Below are 25,819 nucleotides of genomic sequence, written 5' to 3' on the forward strand. Positions count from 1 at the left end.
AGATTAGTGGCACGTATACATTTTCAATAGTCAAATTTCGATAATATCAACGGTTAAAATTCATTCTCAATTAACTTTTGTTTAATTCTATTACTCCATTTTTTTTTCCTTTTAATTAATAATCCATTTCATAATACCACTCGGTTCCTAGATTACATACACTAGAAGTAGGAATATAATTTAGAATGGAGGGAGTAATTTTTTTTTTTTTTTTGGAAAGGAAGTCCTTTCTTAATACTTGCAATATAATATTTCTTGTTTTTTTTATGAGGACTTTAATATTTTAAGAAGGAAAATGCTATAGGGCTATATATATAAGAAGTTAAAATAAAAAAAAAATACTCCGTTAAAAATAAATAAATGAAAATACATTATTAATTATATTGATTTGCGTGTGATTTTGTCATACATTTCTAAATTAAGAAAAATGTTTTTTTTTTTGAACGGAAATTAAGAAAAATGTTATGCATAGCCCTAAGGGCTAGATATAAACATTAAAAATACTCTAGAAAATTGTTTAAATTTCGGAAATCATGACAAAAACACACTAATTACACTGATTTGCACGTGTTTTTGTCATGAATTCCTAATTTTATACCTTTTTTTTTCAAGAATATATATATTTAATGCTTATATGTAACCCTAAGAACTATATATAGCATTACCCCTAAATTAGTACTCCCTCTGTCCCTTAATACAATGCCTCTTTTGAGCATTTATTCCTCACATAATAAAGAGAAAGAGGCATTGTATTAAGGGACGAAGGGAGTACCAAGTTAGGAAAGATCTTAAATGCTTATTCATAAGCTCATAGCCCTAAAAGCTACATATAGCATTAATTTTTTTAAGAAAAACATATTCGATTCAAAAAAGTTGTACATATAACTCTTAACTTTTACATTTGTTAATGTATATTTGTCATTTATATATTACTATATCTTTTGGAAAACATTTATTACAAAATTTAATACTCCCTCCGTTCCCGAAATAACGACCCTTTTAGGCTGATTTCGCGGGTATAAAGAAAGTTAAATAAAAAGAAGTAAAAATATATTAGAAAGATAAAATTTACATGGGGTTTGTAAAAAACTAGAGAGATTTAGTAATAAAAGGACATGAAAAAAAAATTATATAGAGAAACTAATTTTGCACAAATATTGTTGCAAATTGATGGGTATTATAATGCAAATGGGATGATCATTTTGAGGCTAAAATTTGGCTATTAAGGTCAAACTTTTGGGGATGGAGGGAGTATTTAGAATAGAGTTTATGATAAATTATAATACCCCCAATTGTTTGCCCCAAATTATAAATCTACTTTATTAAGGCTTTGGGCAAAAAATGGTGCACATGGGTTGACACAAATATCAATGAAGAGAGAGATAGAGAGAGTGCAAGTGGGAAAACATGCCAAAAGTAGTATGAGGCAATCTTTTGGGGACACCTTAAAAAGGAAAGTGGAACAAACAATTAGGGACAGAGGGAGTAGTGTATACTTTTTTTTTTTTTTTTTTGATAAGATTGATTAATTATTACCTTTTTTAAACTCGATTAAATAATCTTGATAGTATTTAAATTTGTGTTTGTGTATGGTGCAAATAACTAAATATGGAGGATTGTATATGTTGGAAATAAAGAAAGGAAATTCAAGGGGTCAGATATGGGCGCCCGATCGGGCGCGAGAAGAGTCGTAAAATTCTGGAGTTTAATTTGAAAACGAAATTATATATTTTCATTGGCTACTAATTGGGTATTGGTCGAAAGATTGGTTGATGTCAAGAAAAAACAATTTTTTGGGAAAAAATATTTCTCACGTTTTTCTGGGAACAGTCCCGGAAATGGACCCCGATCGAAGGTCAATCGTTGTCGGTTTGGGCTGAAATTTTGGGAGCTTGTTCAAGACATATGAAGCTTCATTTTCAATGGTTGGATTATTAATAGCTGCTCATGTTTGGGATTTATCGCTTCAATGTTAAGCTGCATTTTTTGGAGAGGAAATTTGGGCGTACTACGGAGAATGCTCATCTTTGACAATTAAATTAATTCAAGGGAGGTCCTCTCTAAACTAATTTTATTTTGATTATGCTTAGCACGTGATTTTAATTCTAATAATCTTCTTGGCAAATATATGAGTTGTGATTTTTGGCATTATAATATTAGATGATTATTTTGTCCATAATGTAGTATTTGTTACATGATTATTAGTTTATAGGCTAAAGTATAATCCATGTTATATATGTGTGATGTTACATAGCATGATTATTTCTATGTCTTTGTTCTATGCTTGTGGTTTGAACTTAGCACTTAGAAATACGTTAGTTGGTTTTATTTACCAATTTGTTAATTTTTGAACATATGTGTTGTTTTGTTCATTGAGAAAGTAAATATTAGGTTATTGCTTTAGATTAATTTTCTTTTAGCAATATGTTGTGTTCCTAATATTTACATGCCTATTTTAATAAATAGTTCATGGTTGTTTAAGACTTGTTAAATTGTTAGTTTTACCATGAATTTTGTGATTATGTGGAGTGTGATGCAATATCAAAGTCTATTACTTTTGGTACATATGTGTTGATAAACATATATATATTCATGTTGCTTGTGGGGGCTTTGTTCATGCTCATGATAACGCTCTTTTTGCATACTTCTTCTCAAAACTTGTGTTAATTCTTTCAATTTATTAAGTATGAGAAGTTTTTGAATGAGAATTATGTAATTATTTTTTGAAGTTAAGAACCATATGTGTATCATTTTCATGGAGAACATGCTTAGTGGTTGTTGTATTTGTGACTCTTAGTGGTGTCATAGTTCTTGTTGAGAATGGATGACTACTTTAATTAATTTTTAATACTCTTGAAATACTTTTGGTGACTATTTTTAATAATATTTGGAAATCTCCATTCATCACAATTAAATTATCTCCTTTACTTTAATTTGTTTTTAGCAATTCTATGCATTATGTCATGTTTGAGTGACTGGCTATGCATATGAAATTTTCATGTCTCTTGATTGCTATATTCCCATACATGCATTTATTTTGTTTATTGAGTAAACAAGTTAACTATAAGAGGAATAAGAGGCATCATTTTTAGTTTCTCTTCTATTTGATGCAAAGCATGAAAGTGACTAGTTATGCTAAAGACTATTATTTATTTGTCTTGATTTGGTTTCTCTATGCAATGTGTGAAGAGTGTTTCCTTAACTTAATGAATTGATTATGTGAGTGATTGGTTATTTTAGAAGAAGTTATTGAGTATGAGTTAAATAATTTTAACTTGCCTAGAGTTCTCCTATCTTTTTATGGAGTGTGTTTCCTATTATTTCTTCTATAATTTTTTCAATGTCAATTCACTAAGTGTTGTTGGGAATGATCAAGGCTATTTTTGTGAGTAAAGGTGACTTTGTCTTTCTTGTCTTAATGGAACGATATAGGTCTTACTTGGATGACTTAATTATTTCGGATCTTTAGTCTTTGATGATAAGTTCCCCTCTAGTGGTTTGTTAAGCCTTCTAAGTGATGACTTAAGTGGGTTGGTTGGTGAGTTCCATGTTGAAGATAAAAAATGTGAATTGAAGTTTAAGTGTGAGCTATAAGTTCAAGTATGAGCTAACTTGATATTATTACCTAGGGAGTGGTACAAAGTGTGGTTAGTACCTTGTGAGAATCTAATACTTGTGATTAAGTTTGTTTCTCACTTCTTGCTTCAAGGTAATATATATTTTTGTGCTATGTCTACAATGTGAGAAATGTGGTGCTGTCGAGAATCGCATGTGATTTGTAGTTAACAACTTCCTTGAACTTCTTATCTTTCCAATTTTGTTGAGCAACTTTCACGATTTGGATTATGACAATATGTTTTATTATTTTCAGAATAATAATGATCATTATGAGTTTTGGTTTTTTCCAAAGTGTCATACATGTTTCGTGATTGGAAAGATTTATGCGATAATATGATATTTGTTGTTCATGTTATCATTTGAGTGGAGTATGTTTTAGCATGAATTATGTGTATGTACTTTAAAGAGGTCTTAAAGTATGTCTTGAGTGGAGTATGCTAATACATTTAGCAATGTGATAGTGACATGCATTGCATTTTATTTTAACATAGCATATATTTGTGAAATAGTTGAAGTGCAATATTTTACAAATCTAATAGTGAATGACTAACGTTGTTTAAATTTACTTCATCTTTTACTAAGTATCTTTTTAGGTACGAAGGGTGTGAAATACACTAGCTTTTGGGGAAAGTTGTTCAAACTTTTCGGAAGGCAAGTGTTGGTGATTGATGGTTGATGAAGAAAGTTCACTAATGCGGCTATGTTATTTTCAAGGATTGGACTTGATTAAGGTTTTGAAATTTCAAGTCTTGGGTTCGTTGTCTTATTACTTATTCATCTAATGGTGAAAACTAAGTGATATATATTTTTCTAACCATCTGTGCAAATTAAGTTGATGTTGAAAACATGCTAGTTTTTCTTATTGGAAAAAATATTCTAGCAAAATAATTTTGCACTATGGTAAGGAAATTTGGGACATGTAACACAATCCTTGATAATTTGTGGAAATGTCGAGGGGGATAGGCCTTAAGCCCATGTGGAAAAGCATTACTTTCCTATCCCTATGGCATGTGTTGTAATGCTTGTTTGAGGCTGGACTCTTTTAAGTTCTTAATGGATCAATAAACCATTTTTGGTTGGTGCTATTTGAGACGCACTTGATTGATCCACTGTTTGAGGTTGAGTCCTTTGACTCTTAATGAATCCAATTGTTTGGGTGGACGCACTAAAACTTTGGATCACCGTTGTTTATGATTATTGTGAAGTTGAGCGTTAAGCTCTTAATGAATCCATGGTCATGTGGGGGTAAATAGCTACAATGCAACATTTGTTGAGTTCTTATGAACATGTTTTAACCCTGTTGACTAAGTAATTTTGAGAAGTGCTTGTGATTCACCTGTGTGGTTGTGAAGACTAGCCATCTTCTATGGAAAATTTGGGCGGATTTCCTAGAGCTTCCACTAGACCTAAGGTGAATATGCTTGGCTATAAAAGAGCATATCTCTTCGCAGAGTTCAAGTAAATTTTTGGAGAAAGGTATGTGATGTGGGGGTCTTGAATTAAATCTTGGAGTTTCAAGGCTAGTCCACTCCTTGATCAAGAGTCTAAGGGTTTCAAGGTTTGTCCACCCTTATACTTGTAATTCACTGTCTCATTTCACTAAGCACTAGATTTCAAATTACTTATGTAATATCTAAGTGTTATGTATTGATCTCCTCTTATGCCCAATATGTTGCTTATCCTCATCTTTTGTTGGCTTTTCTTCCCTTCCTTTAGTGGGGGATTGTTGGAAATAAAGAAAGGAAATTCAAGGGGTCAGATATGGGCGCCCGATCGGGCTCCCGATCGGGCGCCCGATCGAGCGCTCGACCGAGCGAGACCCGCCCGATCGGGCGCGAGAAGAGTCGTAAAATTCTGGAGTTCCGCCGCCCGATCGAGCGCCCGACCTGGCGCCCGATCGGGCGAGCCCCGCCCGACCGGGCGCGAGAAGACGTCTGGAAAAAGGGAGTGTCCGCCCGATCGGGCGCGTGTTTCTCCGTTGGACTCCAACGGTTCCCTTGGATTCCTCTTCTTGTTTGATTTCTTGTAACCCCCCATTTAAGAGGTTGATTATGGTGGTTTTAAAGACCATAATATTTCTGATTTTCTCTTCTTTGTTGATAGAAGATTCCTCCATGATCTTTCATCTTCTTTATTCATCTCTATAAATTGGAGGATGTTTTCTGATTTTGATATACACAAGAAATATATATCAAACACAAGCTTGCTTAAACACATACTCTATATTGGGCATAAGTTACTTGGCTCCAACCTTCCACCCAAAAGTGTCTTTGTGTGGAAGTGGTGTGTTAACCTTAGGGAACGTGTCGGCGAATACAATAGTGCACCCCAGTTGCGCCGGAATTTCGTTTTCAAGTCAGTGATTTGCATCACGACACACCGTACTCTTTCATTGTCACGAGATCATTTTTTCGATCTTCTTATTTTAGAATATAGCCTTGAAAATACTTCTTATATTACAACAGTATATTTGTATGTTGAGCCCATGAGAAAACCCACGTGTGAGTGGTGTGTTGTCTTACATTGAAGAGTGTAGAAAGTGTTGGGAAGTGTATCCTACATTGAAAAAATAAGAAAGTTATGCTCACTTTATAAGGCTAAGGGGCTATTCCACTTAATGCCATATGGTTTTGAGGTGGAACTTCCTTGGTCGTATAAAGTGGGCAGTTGTGTCGGGTGTGACCCAGGTCCGTTTTTCATGGTATCATAACTAAGGTTAGTTGTGTTATGATTTGGGCCAATATTATGGACAACTCACATGTGAGGGGGAGTGTTGAGCCCATAAGAAAACTCACTTGTGAGTGACTCACTTGTGAGTGACTGAGTGGTGTGTTGTCCCACATTAAAGAGTGTAGAAAGTGTTGGGAAGTGTATCCCACATTAAAGAAATAAGAAAGTTGTGTCCACTATATTATTGTCATATGGTTTTGAGATGCTCGAACCAGACAATAGATGTTTTAGATTTAATATCCGTCTATGAGAAAGTTATGAGTCTTATGACATGTAAAATACATCTCCTCTTTGAACACGTTATGTTCAAACAACATTATTAGTACTCATAACAATTCAAACAACATTATTAATACATCTCCTCTTTCAATACACATTATTAATACTCATAACAATTCAAGCAACATTATTAGCGTAGCTTTTAATTGAGGATAGTTGTCTGATTTGAATATAACATTTCCATCTAGATAAATCACAAATGATAGTAAGAAAACATCGAAGTGATAATAAATCATTAATCGAATGAACCAAATGGCTACAAAAAAAAGTATACAATTTCAAAAAATTATTGTACCTCACTTCTGCTAATTAAAGGGTTATAAGAAATTTTTGTGAGGTAAATAATCAAATGTATAAGTTTGGTGCATTGGTAATGGAGTGACTATTACTCTGTTAGAGAAGCGAGGCTCCTCTTAGGTTCTTTTTTTTTTTTTTTTTTTTTTCCACTTTACATTCAGAAATTAAAAAACAAAACATCGACATTGTAATCCTTGTTATAAAATAAGGAGAAATATAAGAAAGATTGATAGAGAATATATCAGTGTATTTCTATTCCATATAATGGGGTATATATAAATACAATACATTAGGGTTTGAATGGATAAGAATATAAACCCTAGATCTAGATTGTTCCGGTATGATACAAAGGAGGATAATGGATATCCACAAATATTTCATAACACTCCCCCTTGGATGTCCATTATCGAAGATTGTGCCTCATTAAAACCTTACTACGAAAAACCCTGTGGATAAAAACATAGTGAAGGAAAAAGAGTACATCATTCTTCGTAATACGCTCGAGATGCTGCCTCATTAAAAACCTTACCAGGAAAACCCAATTTGGGACAAAACCATGGTCAAGGGAAAAAGAGTGCAGCGCGTATTTTCTCCCCCTGATAAATACATAACTTGAAATCTTCTAGTGTCGCAACAATGAATCCAATATGTTGGATATCTTCTAATAAGTTGGTAAAATATCACTTGTTGATCTTCGACTGTCCTAAGCTGAAGTTGCATCTTCAATTCTTCAAGTCTTCACGTGAACATGTGAAGTGTCTTCATTTCACCATATATGTGTTTATCTCTAATATCACCATTCCAAATCTCTATTTAATAGTTGATTAAAAAGATTAAACTCATGCGGTTATGACTTCTTCTGGAAGTCGTTAATAATAAATATTGGTGATCATTATTTGATTTAACATTCATTAATGATAATTTGATGACAAACTTGATATTATTAATGTCATTCTTCAATCTCATATGAATTATAATATAAAATATGTAATTATGTACGCTAATCATGGTTCTTCTAGACCATGAGAAAACATTCTCGCGCATAAGTATTCCATTGATATTATTTAGATGTTTCATGATTGACATGATAGCTCTCTTATAAATACAAATAGTAAATCCTACTAACTCTCATATGCTCAAACTTCAGGCTAAGATGTCAATAATGTAGTCACATAGACTTTTCCAGAGTTTGATAATAATTGCAATATTCAAGACATAAAAATTTGTAGAGTTGGGCATTTAATACGTCATATATAAGTTCTTCAGGAACTCCTTTTACATGATTCATAACATGTTATTATATAAGTGTCATCAATAATTTCATTACAATTATAAGCCTATTGGAATATAAATATCTCTTTCTAATTTTTCATCAAAGTTGTAAATATGTCTTGCTATATTTTGAAAGAACATTCACATACACCACAACCATTGTAAGAAATTAATCCATGCAATATGAGATATATAAAACATGATAACATATTAAACAAATTATATAATGAGTAATGCATCTAACTTCCTACATATGCAATAAACCATTAACCTATGACTCACGTGTACATGAATATAAGACTCAAAATGATGCAAGACACTGTACAGCGTGGATTTAAAAATCCATATTTCATTGGACTTCGGGTCTATGATAAACTTATGATCATTATCATTATGTCGACATCAAAATGTACATATATTTCAGATCCCTTACTTGTGGATTTAAAAATCCATATTTCATTCCATTATGCATATGCATATTATTCATCGGTTCCATTATGTACCGGTATCATAAAATTCCTTTAACTTACATTCCGCATGCTATTTTTCTATGATATCTTAATACATTTCTCATTGGTACCATCATAACTTTTCTAACATCATAGGCCATCTATTATAATAATTCAGATATCTATACCACTTTAGGGTATTTCATACACTATGGTATTTATATACTATTACACTATTAGTGTCAACTGCACTATCTTGACAAACATCATATCTATTAAACATATCTTTATTTTGGAACCGATCATACACAACCTACACTTCAGGTGTAGTGATTCAAGTACAATTGGCAAGATTTTATCTCAATGTATACACATAATTAATATGACCAAAATGTATCTTCAACGCTATGCAACATGAGTCATAACTGAATACAAATCAAATCATAAATGTGCAACATATCTTGATAATATATATACAAAATTTGGCATATATATAACTTTTCAAACTACCATTATAGGGATCATATATATTCTTTATTTATTTATTTCGATTTTTCCAACTTTTGCTATTTCTTCTCCCCCTAAGTTGGTAATATATCTCTTTTATAGGGGCGTCTGATTCTATACCAACTTAGTATATAAATTTGCATTAAAATTCATTTCAATGGGAGGATTACAATCAAAATTTATCTCTTCTGGAGAACAATTTCGATGAAGAATCATTTATTCATTAACTTTATATTTCATGTGTATTTATTATTAAATATTCAATAATATTTTCTCTTCTGGATATCAATGTCAATGGGGAGACATATGTTGTGCAGTTGTACGTTTTTCTTTCTTCTCCAATTTAATATGTGCTGACATATAATAGCCCCAATCAAAAGAATTGTTATACAAGCATAAATCACTTGCTCGTAATTCTAGTAGGTGATGATCTTCTGGATCGTTAAAGACTTAAATAGTGTATTTGGTGAGCTTTTGATCACTTGATAGTTGACAATAATATATAAGTTATTTTGGTGAACTTCTGGTCAGCAATTACTCCTTTATCAGCCATTACTCCTTTATATAAAAAAAAAATCAAAACATATTAAATCTTGAAATTTTCATCAATACAAATTATTATAACTCACAATCCAAATATAACTCAATCTCAATATTACGTCTTGCCATTCAATTCATTTTATATATTTAACATTGAGAAAGCGTCAGCACATTATCAAATGAAACTTCAGGTTTCCATTACGGGTAATTATTATTAAACCTGGATGGCCTAATTTAATTATCACATCCAATCACTTTACTCTGGTCAGTTTTCAACACTAGTGATCACTTTATTTAACTTACTATATGGATGGCCATGAATGTGATGTGATTTTAGAACACCAACAAGTGTTTCTTTATACAATTGGCAAGACAATCAATTAATATTTTATCCAATAATTACTCATACTCTACTGGAGTTTATACTATAAACTTGATACATGTTAATCTTGTTGGATATTTCATACTCTTCTGGAGTCTTTTATATAATCATGAAACATATGAACTTTACTAAAAGTGATTTCTCTAAAAATGTAATGATATTTACCACTTCCTCAAATTTGTCATTGTCAATAGTGACTCCTTTCCTTTTCAAAGATACTTAATTATCTTTAGAACCTATTGATTTATCACGCTTCAGGCATGCTATAGGTTCATCAACAATTGATGTTGTACTCTTAGGACATCAATTTTAAATTAGAACATTTACAACTAGTATATGATAAATGTCATTTGTTTATATCCATCTTCAGGATGGTATCATTTCAAAATATTTAATGAACATATGGTCACTTTTATTAAATAAATCGTTGATATTTAAGTTATTGTATGTATCAAACTGACCATCAATATATTTTATTATTTATATGCAAGGGTTACATACAATCTCCCCCTAATCCTTGCATACGGGTCCAACAACCTTTAAAATCCTTGCAACTTTTAAGCCATAAATTCTTTTGGCAATGTCATGTATCAAGTAATATGTTCCTTTTAGCAAAAACATGCTTATATAAAATTATACTTATAGAACACTTATCATGTTCCTCATGCCCAATTACGTTCATTGACAGTTGTATCCTAGCGGTTTAGCACTTTAAAGCAATATATATGTTATGTACTTGAAACAAAATTGCCCTTGGCTAATCAATAAAATATAAACAACCTTAATCATAAAACCAAATATGATGTATAAGAAAGGTAATTTATCAAACAAATATAGAATTGCTTTCATGATTGTTATGGAGTGCCTACTACATACTATACTCACTAAAGCCAAGTGACCGAGTGGGATTCAAGGTCAAACAATTGTCAGATACAATAAACAATTAACTTAATGCTTTGTTTGAAAGAAATTCACATGATAAATCTCAAATCTATTATTAATTATAGAAAATAATAATTTGGCATTACTATTGAGTCCGTAATTATATTATTGGACATTTGGACGTACCTTTACTAGTGCAGAAGATATAATTTGCAAATTGATCACTTCAAAAAAAACCAACTCCATATGTGCAAGTCATATGTAATTATGACTCTTATAAAGATATATTTGATAATACCTTTTATTTCTTGAGTATATACTACCAAAAAAATTAATATGATATAATAACTTGATATAATTAATTAATGTCTAGACTCCTCAAGATATTGTTACTTGATTTATCTTATAATCCATTACAAATACAACTGTTATTTAGTGAACCAAAAGTGTATACATATATATAATTCAAATAAATGATAATACTGATAAGGTTATTACTATTATTCAAGCCATAGACTGTTGCTTAACGATTATCTTATTAATATTGTTAAGCATGTATAGCAATCTTGTATAGCTCCAAAGATAAGAATTCTAATTCCTAGCCTTTTGTTGAAACTGGTTACATATCTACTGATTCCATAGCAAATTACCAAAACAAAAGTGAAGGCCTATATGCAATTAATATTATAAGCATGTAGAGAGTAATTACTGCTCGACAACCGTATCAAAATTAAAACATATTCAACAAATGAAATTCATAAAACATTGAATTAACCAGTTTGATCAATACCCCACTTGCTTGAACAATATCAATCTCCAACAAAATATAAAACCCACTAATCCACTTAATTACTTGGACATTATTAATTTGCGTCATAATATAGTGTAGTCATAGACCTCATATTGGTACATCCTACTTTGAATCATTGGTAGCTAATGAACCCAAATACTCATACTCTTTACATAAAGCAATTTGATAATGAATTAATATAAATAGTATATAATGTATGCGTACCTTTATTACTATTCACACATCAAAAACCACCAAAATTCTTAAAATTTAAGGTAGTAAAATATCATGAGACATTATGTAAACCAACAATTATGTAACCACATACACCTGAACTTAGGATATGTAACGTTAATTATAGAGAAAAATAATGATAACTTAACATTTAACTACAACACAAAACAAAGAGATAATGCGAGTTCAATAATCGAATATGGACACGAAACTTATAAACGGAACCTAAATACCAAAGAAGAACATATAACGCATCAAATAGAAAGCCCAAATCTCCCCATCTAAATCTAGTAACTAATGAACACAAATTAATTAAACTATTAAACTAATAGAACAAATTCAATATATTTATTTAGGTGAATGAATCAATCGAATAATCCTAAAAATTAACATCATATAGTTCCTTCAATAAGATCTCTCATCATTAGGATTAATAGTACCATGAGAGAAGTATCGAGAAGACTGCGAGTAAACAAAACCTGATCAGTAGGATTAATAGTACCAGGCTCAATTTCACGTTGTTGAAAAGTGAGAATGCTTGAGATGCTGGTAACGAGCGAGCAAAACAAGAATGGTGCCGCCAAAAGTGGTGATGACAACAGGTCAGCTTTGGCAATGGAGTTCTTTAATTCGGATCTAAATTAAACAATTTGCGTAGAGTTTGGTGCTGATAACGTGTTATAAAATAAGGAGAAATATAAGAGAGATTGATAGAGAATATATCAGTGTATTTCTATTCCATATAATGGGGTATATATAAATACAATACATTAGGGTTTGAATGGATAAGAATATAAACCTAGATCTAGGTTGTTCCGGTATGATACAAAGGAGAATAATGGATATCCACAAATATTTCATAACAATCCCCCATATTTTTTTAGAATAAATTATTATATTTCTTTATTATTTAAATAAATATTTTATTTTGTTTTCATTAAATAATTTTTTTACGCAAAATTTATTTAAACTTTATTAAATCAATAACCACTAATTTAATTTAAATTCTCTTTTTCTATACACCAACATACTTTATCAATGGTGTTAGTAGCCCAAAAATAAATAAAGAGATGTTAAACTTCCATCTAAGCCCAATCCACTTAATTTTGGAAATCAAGCCATTCACATCAATTTCATCTCCTTGCTTTCCTCCTCTCCTTGCTATTCACAAACCAGAAGAGAAAAAATAAAATAAAAAATAAATTCGAACCTGCTGCCGCTGCTCAGCCGCCACTACCACCGGCGTCCCTGCTGCCGCACCTCCCTCCACCACCACCGTACAACACCAGTCCGCCCCTTCTCTCTCTCCTTCTTTCATTTTCTCTTTTGTTATTTAGATCAAGTTTCAATCTTTGTCAAATTTTGTTATTAAATTGTTATTATTATGGTTTGATTATGTATATGAATTATAAAAGATTATAACTTTATAAGTTTTATTATGTTTAAAATATGAAATAAAATTTCAGATTTATTTAGCTAAGAAAATTAGTGCTTAAACCTTGATTTTTCATGATTTTAGGGTTTGAATCGTGTTGATTAAGTTACCTAATCATACTATGTCTAAATTATGTTTATGCATAATTATTTTGATTATAAATAAAGTTTCATATTTATTTAAGTTTCAATTTTATGTTTTGTATTAATTTCATATTTTTATGTTTCTAATCTCATAAAACAATGATTGTGCGTATTTTATGATTATAAAGCCTTGAACTTTAAATTCTAATCTCAAGAATAAATTTTCAGATTATTGTTCACATTTTTGAAGCCTCTAATAGTCTAATTACATTGAAGGTTTTAAATTGTTGTTTAATTGGATTTTGAAGGTTTTAAAGTAAGTTATTATATATTGCTGTAAATTTGATTGCTTGGGTATTGATTGAGATCTTATTGTTTGGTATAGGGAGGACTTTATGGAAGGTGATTTCTAGTTAGTAAAGTGGCATACCAATTCGATTACTTAAGGTACATACAAGGATACAAAAACCTTTAATTTAGGAGCATGTTTAAGGATTTGGAAAACTTAGAATCATGTTAGGAACTTGTGGATTGGTTGAAATTGTATGGTATTAATTGTGATTAATGCCTGATTTGATGGATGGTTTTGATTCAAGTATGAGGATGTGTATTAATTTATCTTGTTAGTATTATTCATGTGTTAATTTGCAAGATGAGTTTAGAGGCAAAGGTATATGTGGAATGAATTATTTTATTACTCGTCATGATTATTGAGATAGAATGAGTAAATGAAGAATTAAAGTCTTACAAGACGAGGTTAAGGATTTGGGGTGTCTTATGCACTTAAGGTGTTTATACACCGAGGCACTTAAGGATTTGGTGAATAAATATTGCTTGTCATTAATAAATCAAGAATTGAAAACTTGGATTGCTTGATATTTGATTTATTATAATGTTTTTCATACGAGTCATCACCAAGTCTAAGCTTGTAAATCACATAAAGTGCAAGATGAATAAGCAATAAATCTCTGGATTGGTGCACATCTTGAGAAATATCAATTGTTTTTTTTCGACATGGATTTTTTTGTTGTGGTTGTTGTTGTGATTTTAATGGATGTTTTTTGAGAAAATAGGAGTTGGGTACATGGAGTAATTGGAGTTTGTAGGTGATTTTTTTTGCAATATATTATGAGTTGGGTTTATAAGGTTTGCAATAATATATGAATTGGTTAATGTGGATATGCCGTTCTTCTTACTGCATTCATACAGTACGTACCTGATCATAACTCATGCTTCTTGACTTGTTCCATTAACTTCTAATCTAATATCATCTCATAGTTTTGGTTAAAAATAAACCAACTGTTTATTCTACATTGTAGTGGACAATCCTTTGTACTGCAAGTCCCCCCATCCTAGTGACGACGTTTTTTAGGTAGTGATAAGTGGCTTATCTCCATTTGAGGTATTTAGCAAACCTTGTGTAGCTGAAAATGGGTGATTAAGCCTACTTTATCTGTTTACCAAGTTTGAATATGTTATTTATGTATGCAAGTAAAGTCATTCAATCTTTCAATATATTATACATACATGCAATAAGTTGATAATTGAAGTTTTGAACATTATGAGATTTGACTGCTCCTATATTAGGACTAATGTTAGTTCTGCCCATAACCTTCAATGTTACATACTCTTTGTCTCCTTTTCTTTTTCTTATCTGTTGAAGAAAGAAAAGTAAAACTATTATACAGGATTATTGGTGGATAATTTAGAGTTGGGATAATTTAGTTAGGATGTTTCTTATAAATTGTTGTTTCAATAATACTACCTTGACCTACTTCTTTAATTTTGTAGTTATAATAAGTGAATATCTACATAATTGTTATTATCAATTGTTATATCAATATTCTTTGCTTATTTCTGGCTATGAATTGAATATTTTTACATTAATAAGCTCTTCCTATCCAAATATTTGGTACTATTATTAACTCGATGGTTGATCTTTTTGTTAGAGAATTGATAATGGGGCGCCGAGCCAATTCTAAAAAAGAACAGAGAAAGAGAAGGCAAAAGCAAAAGCAAAAGCAAAAGCAAAAGGATGATCCGTTTTATGAGATTAGGAAATTGATTGGAACAGTTTCCGATGATGACGCGTTGTGTTACCGTTGTGACGTTCCCAGTGACGAGTCCATGGATGAGATTCCATTCCCAAACGTTGAGGTGGTTGCTCCTGATCACGAATGGCTAACGAATAACTTGTTAGCTGGGGTTGATGAATGGGGAATGGCGTGGTATAGGGTGCTACGAGAAGATGGTTTAGTTGACTCTTCTAACAATGACTATGACAAGTATTCAAGGTTTTCAGAGCAAGAGAAGCAAAGTTATAGGGAGAGAATGGTAGATATTGTTAGGAGAGAAAGACGAAGTAAGATGTATTGTAAGTGGATGATTGCGAAAAAGAGATTGGAGTGGGAGAAGGTGTGCAAAGGGAAGAAGAAAGTTGGCAGGGAGGAGGATAAGGAGGGGCCTAAGGCAATGTCGTCGTTAGAATGGAACACATCCTGGGGTGATTGGGATGATGATGATGATGATGTTATGATGTCCGGGGGCGGCGAGGGCCATGGAGATATGGGCAGTGAAGAGGAGGAGCTTTGAGGCTGATACAGGAGTTGCTGAGAAGGAGTTTGAGTATACAATTAACTCGAATAACCTAATTGAAATGAAGCTGCATTAGTGTGAGCTTGATCTGAGAATAACTTCTTAGAGATAATTTGTATTGAGAATATATTATAATTTCTTTTGAGGCAATTGTATTGAGTAGATGTGGTTATTGGACAGGGTACCCCAATGATAATAGGAGCAGGGCCAAGCTTATAGGGCTTTTAATGGACAGGGCCCTTATTGGGTAGGGTCAATATAGGGCCAACATGTTTTTCCAATTTAGTTGATAAAGAAAATACATAATGTAAAAATAATTATATAGATTAATTTGTATTCATATGTATTTAATAATGACTTTGTCCAATATTTATTTTAATTGATATTTTATAGTCCCGCTCATTATTGACCCGCGACCCGCATTGGCCCGACCCTCTATTGACCCTATAAAATGTGACCCTCTTTGACCCTGACCCGCAACCGACCCACACTGATCCTGACCCGACCCGCCCAATAACCAGGTCTAGTATTGAGAATACATAGAATATGTTGAAAGCTTAATATTTAAGAGTCTTAAAAGCTAACATATCACTAAGACATTCACACTAAATTCACGGGATAATAGTATATGATACCATATTAATTAAGTTAATAACCAAGGTACCGAGAGATATATTTGGTCAAATGAAAAGTTCATTAAAATGAGAAGAATGAGAAGATTTTTTGTGTATAATGCTGAATGTGCATATATTTTAAGCTAAATGTGCAAAAAAAAATTTGACTCAAATTTGATGTGCATAATTTTTTAACAAATGTGCAAAATTTTTGTTTTTCTAGAAAAATAAAAAAAAAAAAAAAAAAATGTTTATCCTATGACATTTTCTTAAATAAGTGAGTCCATAGTGTCGATGATTGGATAAATTTGTTGATATATTTACCAAAATGTTCATGTGATATCTTAGAGATTAATCTAGGATTCTTCACTTTTTTTTTTGTAGAGTATGATATACACCGTATGTGAATCTTTAACTCTTATAAAAGTCCCCAAGCACCCTACTGTAGCACAAAATGAGTTCCAAATTTACTGTTCCTTAGGAACAGAAAAATTACGCCCCTGCCCTTTGCCTTTCTTGCTGAAGCACTAACTTTCCAGGGGTAAAATTGTCATATTTGCTTCCTTCTTTGCTTGGTGTACATTTGTTTTCGACCTCTTCTCTTTCCTACCTCATCTATAGTTGCCATTGCTGAATAAGCTTCCAGATATGAGTCTTCCTTCTCCCTCCTATTGGATTATGTGCAATTTCAACAAAAAAAATCTCGGTTTTGATCTTCTTTTTGGATAATTTTTGAAGAATAAGGGCTTTTCGATTTCGTTTTCTATTGTAGGTATGTTTCTATCTTTTGATACTGCAATTAGGGTTTGATTATCAAGCATTCAAAAATGTCGAATCCCCAAAACCCTCCATCATCTTGTTCGCACCACCGTTACCACCCTTACTACCGCTGCAATTCACCGGAATACACCCCTTCAACTCCTCAATACAAGTACACCCCGTTCTGGAGATTATCGACGACAACTTAAATGCCGGAAAACCCAGCAAATCAATCGCAACAATTCATCCTCTTGAGAATGCTTGGACTTTTTGGTTCGATAATCTTACTGCTAACTCGAAACAAGTTGCTTGGGGGTAGCTCTATTCGACCCATTTACACTTTCTCTACTGTTGACGAATTCTGGAGTTTTCTCTTTTCATCTTTGTTTTTCATATTAGTTTGATTGTGAATTTATTGAATTTGGTTTGTTTGAATCTTTTTGTGATGTGGGTGATTGAATTTCCAGTGTTACTTCTTCGATTTCAATCTGTAAAATTGATATTATATAGTATGTTAATTAAATCAAAGTGTTTCATCTAAACACACGAAGGAATGTCAATCTTGCTGATATAATACTTGTTGCTTAAATGTGCAGGAAGGTCAGCAAATGTTTGGGAAGCTCCACCAGGTTGTCTTATGTTTTCATTTACACTACAGATGGAGGATGGACAAATAGTGCCTTTAGTGCAATATATTGTTTTAACAATGGCCTGCCTCAGTTGGGTGTTAAAATTAAGTGGCCTAATGACCTTTACGTAAATGGCTTAAAGGTTGGTGGGGTACTTTGCACATCCACTTATAAATCGAAGAAATTCAATATCAGTGTGGGTAAATGTCGGCAAACCTTTTTTTTTTCCCCCTCTTTCAATGGTTATTATAACTTCCTATTTCCATCCTGTTGTAGTTTGATGCAAATGATCTGTTGTATTTCTTGTATATCTTACTTCAAGATCATTGTTTCCTCTTTCAGGGATTGAATTAAATGTAAATAAAAACAGCCAACGACTTGTTTGAATGCAAGGTTGCAGCAAATAGCCTCTATGTCCTGCCAACTACGCAAAGAAGACATCTTGGCCTCCTTCTTTAACAAGTTTAAGAATTTTTTTGACCAATTTTTAAGCAAGATAAACCAAGTTTTCTCTTTTCAATATATTTGTAGTTAGCTTTTAGCTCTATTTAGTTTCCTGCCCACTGTCTGTTTAATGTTTAGACTTTACCCCTGCTTGTCTGAAGGAGTATATGTGAATTGCTTCAAATTGGATAAAAGACTTATTACATAGAAATACTTCTTTGATTTCAATCTGTTAAATTGATGAAATGTGGCTTGAATTTGATTTCATTTCGTCCATATTAGGTTTATTTAATCAATTAGTATATGATTGAGTGATCAAATCCATGAAATTCTTTGTATTTGGTTTATGTTCTACAATTTTGATTTCTAGGGTTATTTTTCGAATATATTCTTTGCTTCATAAGATTAATCAGACATATAGAGGAAATCGAGTTTAGATGCATATTTATTTATTTATAATTATTCTATTTATCTTTTTCTAAGTGCAAATTAAATTTGGTTAAAGTGATCCAATAGGTATTTGTTTTAATCATTCTTTTGCAAATTTTTAATGATAAAATATAGTGATCATTAGCTATTTGATCACGTTCAAAGGAAGAAAATGAGAAATTCGTTAATTATGTATAATAATTTACTATAACAAATTAACAATAACAATCACAGATTAATTGGACATTACAAGTATATATACAGGCGCAAAATCTTGATTGTTTTTATTTCTCTTATCAAGGAGATCGACTGGCGAAGGTCGGGTTTCAGTTAGAAATATATAGGGACGTGTTTGAATGGAAAAAATATCATACTTGTGTCCATGTAATGGTGTCCATGTGTTTGCTCTCTCTTCATTCACTTTTTCTCTCCTCCATTGAAGAGTGCTTCTTCAACCGCTCTAGACCTTCTTCAATCGAATCAGAGCAAAGCAATCAATCAATCAATCATGCCTTCCACTAATTTACTCCTCGAAATACCAATTCGTATGGCTTCAATTCTTTTGTAAGTTTTTTCTCAATCTAAAATATCCAATTAATTGAATTGTTGTATTTTCATTTGTTCATCTGAATCTCTTTTCCATTATCAATCTAAAATATCAAATTAATTGAATCATGTTGCAGCTTTGTTAATCAGATCTTTCGAGGCTCGAAACTCAAAATTTGTATGTGACCAACTATTCTGCGAAAGATGTGGTTTTCCGTTGAAACAGACGACGTCGGAATTTGGGACACCATTCCAACCCGATGCTTTGATTAACCAGTGACCGTTACTTGTCGAATTCGGAAGTTGTCGCCGGAGATGAGTTGGAATCCGCGAGGTCCGCTAATGTTTCCGGCGATTACAAGGATGCTTGGGTTTTCGTTGAAACCCTTCTCTTTAATTTACCTTATTATTATGGGTGAGATTTTCTATATTGTTTACAATTAAATTGATTGTTTTGTTTTATTTTAGTTTAATTAATTGGAATATGGTATAATTTGATTTCATGATTATTGTTGTTATATTGTAATTGATTTCTTAAATTTTTGGGAAGATAGCAACTAAATTCTTGATTCTCTCTTTATATGAATTGTTTATAGCTCCATTGAATCTAGATTTTGTTGGATTATAGCTCAATGTGAAAAATTTCCACATTTTTTGTTAGTTTGGGGAAGAATTACATTGAATTAGACTAAGTTATGTTGGTTTTGGAGATTCGACCAACAATTTATATTGTCAGTTTAGTTTATTTAGGGTTGTATAATTCATCGAGGTTGAAGATCAAGCCGAATTTGACATTGCCGATGAGGACAGAACCAGTGAGGGAGAGTTTAAGTGGGATGGCATTGTTAAAGATGCCTAACATGAGTGAAGTGAATCAGGACGGCGGTATAAATGAAAATGGTTCAAGAGATGGATCAGTGTACGGTGGACTACTGAACAAACCAGCAAACAAATTTGAGTCCAATATGAATCGTGAAGGTCAAAGCTTGACTGGGTTTGGTGAAGAAATGTTGTTGGAGAAACCCCAAGCCATGGTGCCCGGGTACTGAAGGGATTGGAAGCAATTTTATGCCTAATGGAATGGATGATATGCTAGAGGATTATACTGAAACGTTTCTAGAATTTGGAGGCAAATTGATTTCAAAGCAAGATGGACCAGGAGAGATCTCCCCGACAGGTACGTAATGCTCCTTTGATTTTGCATTCTATTCTAGGCTGAAGGTATTTGCAGAAGACTAGCTATTAATGCTTGTAAGTATTTATTTTCAAGGAATTCAGAACCTTGAGCAAACTAATGGTGGGAATTCAGAGAATGGAGACGGGGTGTGTATTTCCTCAGGTGTAACAGATTCTGCTCTCCGGGGAAAACCAAAAAGGTATAAAATTTTGGTTTCTTTCCACGTGTTTTTTAGCCTTAGAAAGTTTAGTATGCTAATAGGGTTTTAAATAATAGATTAGACCCATCTGTAAAAGAAACATCATCCTACCCAATTCAAGAGAGTACGGTTCATGCTTATCCTGAAAGGTTCGATCGTAAATGTGTCCAGGAAGAATTGTCTCAGCCACAACCTCTGAAGTTATATTTCTTATGTTCCACTGGTTTTAACCACTATTAATGGGGGTAGATCTGATCCTCTATGCTCTCGTAGGCAACTGAAGAGACTGCTTGGACACAATTGGAGCATCACTTTAATCTTGGAGATAAAGTGGATGTGGAATTAATTAATTGCAGTCCAAGAGGATTTGTGGTATGGATTTTACTGAAGCTTACAAATTCGTTCTTCCTTGTTTTCTATATTTATTTTTATTTTACATGTATTGGCTCCTCTTTCAGGTATCCTATGGACGTTAATAGGATTTTTTCCATACTGAAACCTGGCAGCAAAGCGGAAGTTCTTAGCTTTTGAGTCATGGTTGGAAGAAATGGTTTAGATCCATCCAAGTACAAGCAACATTTAGGCATTGTAGGAAATAATGACATATTTAAAAAGAGCAGTTATCTTGAGTCCTCACCGGTTCTAGAAGCCAGTCATAAAGAAAAAGAAAAACTTAAAATTACTGTTGATATGGAACTGGAAGATCTTTTGAAAATATATGACCAAGAGAAGATCCACTATTTGTCTTCATGTATTGGTCAGGTTTGATCAAATTACCATGAACTCAACATTTTTCTTTGCTTATGCTTAGATTGTTGGTTTTAATTCTTGAAGCTATGAAAAATTATAATGAACGATTTTTGTTAAGATCTTATTATGTTACTATTATTAAGCAAGAAGAATTTATTGTGGTTTTAAGAGCTTCATATTGAAATAATTGTGTTATGAGTTTCTTGAAACAATAAAAATATGGGTTTGAAAGATAAACTATACTTAAAATAGAAACGTGTTATAGAGTGTACATATCGGGTTATGTCAGCTGATAATATTTGAGGGATGAAAAGAGGGTTGAAATGAACAAAGGTCACGCAACATATAATATTGATGGGTTAATCGGTTCAATTTTTTTTTATTATATTGATTATAATATTGTACTCCCTCCGTCCCCAAATATAGTCCCTTATGGCATATTTTTAGTCCCAAATTGATAGTCCCATTTGCTTTTTTCAAGTACCATTAATATCAATTTTTTATGAAAATTCCCTCCAATTACAACAATATTTGTGCAAATTTAACTTTCCCATGTAAATTTTGTTTTTCAATATACTTTTATTACTTTCTCTACTATTTTACATACTAAATTTATCTTTTCAATGTAATTTTACTACTTTAAGTTTCTTAATTCCCATGATTTTTGCCCATAAGAGACTATCATTTGGGGACAGAGGGAGTATTTGATTATACAAAGGTCACTTATTTTGAGCGGGATTTATTTTCATGTTAAAATCCAATTATGATTGTTTTTTCCAGATGATTTTTGCTTTGTTCGTGAAAAGAATAACCAGGGAAGATGGGAAGTAAATGGAAACCGAGGTGAAAAGGTTCAGAGCTGAAGTGAAAAGGCTAACAACCAGAGAAAGAGCAGCATTAGGCGAGTTTCTTGTTCTTCAGGCCTTCAGTTTTCGGTATCCTTGAATACTCTGAGAGGTATCTTACTTTGTTTATTTATGTTTAGTCCATTAATAATGTTTTTTTTTTGGTATTTATTTTGGTGACTTTGAATTTTGGGATTTGGTTATTGTTAATTTATGCTCTTAGACTGAAAATTTTTCCCTGAACCGATGCATTTAATATTTAATGTGAATTCAGCTCAATTTCCATTCAAGGGGTTTCCATTTCATTGAGAGGCGAGGGACGATGGACTATGACTACTAAAAATGTTAAAACCATTAAATAGTACGAGTATTGTTTATTTATGCACTTAGACTGAAATTTTCTCCATGAACCGGTGCATTTAATATTTAATGTGAATATAGCTCAATTTCAGTCATTGGGGAGGGGGGGGGGGGAGGGGCGTAGGACTATGATTACAAAAAAATGTTAAAACCATTTAAGAGTGTGACAGATAGAGAGCGGGCGAGAGAGGGGAGGAGAGAAGAATAAGGATCAAGAGAAACAGGAAAGGGAGAGAATGAGAGAGGAATAAGGAAGAGAGAAAAAAAAAAGGTGACTATGTGATGGCTAAGATGTTAACGAAAGATCGAGGTCCTCAAGGATACTAGGGAGAGAAAAGTCGTGACAATTACAGCTTTTTTAGAAGACTGTTATACAACATAATATCTTTTTAATGACATGACAAAAATATAAATTATAAAAGTGAATATCTTAATAACCATATAAGATAAATAAGGGGAGCGATGAGGAAGGATGAGAGAGCGATTAAGGTGAACTTTAATAACCATGACATATAAGATAAATGAGATGAGGGATGAAAAAAAGGTGCGAGAAAGGGTGAGGGAGCAATTAGGACGAACTGAATTATCAAGACCACAATAGAAGAGTGAAAAAAGAGAGAAGAATAGGAAGCAAGAGGAGGTAAGGGAGTAGCTGATGATGAGGGAACACTTGAGGAGGTCAATTATATAACCAGGAAGCAATAAACAAAAGTATTAAAAGACTTAAAATTTGCAACACCATAAAGACTTGAGTGATAGAAAGAGTACGGGGAAAGAGAAGTAAAGCTGGTAGGGAGAGCAAGTGATATGGAGTGTATATGTGTTCTGTGTGTGCTAGATGAAAGTGGTAGTAACATATAACTTTCTCAAAATCAAGTGATATGGGCGTAGGACTATGATTACAAAAAAATGTTAAAACCATTTAAGAGTGTGACAGAGATAAAGAGTGGGCGAGAAGGGGGGGGGGGAGAGAAGAATAAGGATCAAGAGAAATAGGAAAGGGAGAGAATGAGAAAGGAATAAGGAAAAGAGAAAAAAAAAGTGACTATGTGATGGCTAAGATGTTAAAGAAAGATCGAGGTCGTCGCAAAGAAAAGTCATGACAATTACAGATTTTTTAGGAGACTGTTATACAATTTAATATCTTTTTAATGACATGACAAAAATATAAATTATAAAAGTGAATATCTTAATAACAATATAAGATAAATAATAGGAGCGATGAGGAAGGATAAGGGAGCAATTAGAACAAACCTTAATAACCACGACATATAAGATAAATTAGAAGAGGGATGAAAAAAAGGTGTGAGAAAGGGTGAGGGAGCAATTAGGACGAACTCAATTATCGAGACCGCAATAGAAGATAGAAGAATAGGAAGCAAGAGGAGGTAAGGGAGGAGCTGATAATGAGGGAACAAAAGGAGTAGAGGGAGATAGGGCCCAATATGTGACAGTGACAATGTGAGAGAAAGAAGACAAAGAGATAAGGAGCTCTTCAGGAGGTCAATTATATAACCAGGAAGCAATAAACAAAAGTATTAAAAGATTTAAAATTTGCAACACCATAAAGACTTGAGTGATAGAAAGAGTAGGGGGGAAGAGAAGTAAAGTTAGTAGGGAGAGCAAGTGATATGGAGTGTATAAGTGTTCTCTGTATGTTAGATGAAAGTGGTAGTAACATATAACTTTCTCAAATCAATTTTATGGATTCGACACTAATCATACTCACACAGTAAGTAGCAAAGGTCTAAAAATTACCCGTCATCAAATATATATGAAGGTCATCAAATTACCCAATTTAATTCTTTGCTCTCATCTTAGTGGAAGATTATGATGCTATGTTGTTCACTAATGATGAGCCTAACCCTATACAGACTGCAGAACTCTCATTAAGCATAATGTTTATGTAAGCAGTTGCAGTGAATTATCAATTTGTCATCAAACATAATGCCTTGCGCGACCCAATTTTAGTTTAGATACTTCTGGTAGTCAAATTGTTTTGTGAATAATGTCCATTCTAATTTTTTTTGGCAATACCAGTTATGCTTTTTTTTTTTTCTCAAATCCTAGCTTTAGCAAGTGCTTAATCTTGCTATTGACATGATTTATAAACAATGTGGTTTTGTTCTGAATGATTGGTCCTGTTAATAACTTGTGTATCCTGTTGAATTCAACGTTTTTTTCTCTTCAAGCGCGTATTTTTACTACCAAAGTTCCCACCTATAATTTGTCTCGCAATTGTTGCTTATTATAACAGGATGAAATTGAGAAACAAAGGAAGCAAAGCAGGTAATCCCTTTGCCTTTCCTGTAAGAAAAGTTTTTGATGGCCTCATTATTGTCATGAGTTATGATTGTTAGAACTAGAATGCTAAAAAAGGGACGATTTAGCGTAGGCACTGTGTTTTGGGGCAAATTTGGTGATTTACTCACCTTGTTTAATTTTGGCCCAGGTCATATTCGTTTTTCATAAGTAGATTATTATGATTGGTTATCAATGATATACTTACTAATTTTTAGCTCAAGTTGGGTCAATTTTTGTTCGAGCCATGTAATTTTGGATATTGTTTGATATTGGTTCAAATAATTCGGTAGGGGTCATTGTTTGGAGCTATTAAAAATTGATCTTTGACAACCAATTCATTGTTGTATTTGTTTGTGGTTGCAGTATCATGAGGAGCAGAATTTACAAGCAGTACTGACTACTGAGTAGGGCATAGGAAGAAGATAAGCTATGAACAATGAGGAGTCGTTATAGCTGCACCCTATAGATTAGACTCAAATTAAAGAGGAACCAGAGTCCGGAAATAGTATTTAGTAGTAATTATGTAATCTGATCCTCATAGATCAATAATTAAGTAAAAGCAATTACAACATTGTAAATATATTAATAGCTAATAGTCAAAGTTGTACTAGAGATTGTGCTGCACTTAATTTTCCTATTGTTGGGAGTCGAATATCTATTCTTTTAGTTT

The 25,819-nt window shown here is 32.5% G+C and overlaps 1 protein-coding gene across 1 annotated transcript; it reads left to right on the forward strand.

The window, feature by feature from the left end:
• Positions 1-13,016: 13,016 nt before the first annotated feature.
• LOC145627350 (uncharacterized) lies at positions 13,017-16,270 on the forward strand. The gene is made up of 3 exons (XM_081679741.1): positions 13,017-13,268; positions 13,884-13,945; positions 15,448-16,270. The coding sequence occupies exon 3, from the start codon at positions 15,458-15,460 to the stop codon at positions 16,088-16,090; it is 633 nt and encodes a 210-aa protein (XP_081535867.1). The 5' UTR covers positions 13,017-13,268; positions 13,884-13,945; positions 15,448-15,457; the 3' UTR covers positions 16,091-16,270.
• Positions 16,271-25,819: the final 9,549 nt, after the last annotated feature.

This window comes from Chenopodium album, chromosome 4 (genome assembly GCF_948465745.1).
Source record: "Chenopodium album chromosome 4, dcCheAlbu1.1, whole genome shotgun sequence".
NCBI classification, from domain to species: Eukaryota; Viridiplantae; Streptophyta; class Magnoliopsida; order Caryophyllales; family Amaranthaceae; genus Chenopodium; species Chenopodium album.

What these genes read in the sequence shown, in the direction of transcription:
- LOC145627350 (XM_081679741.1), top strand. Translation starts at nt 15,458, where the DNA reads ATGGGGCGCCGAGCCAATTCTAAAAAAGAACAGAGAAAGAGAAGGCAA.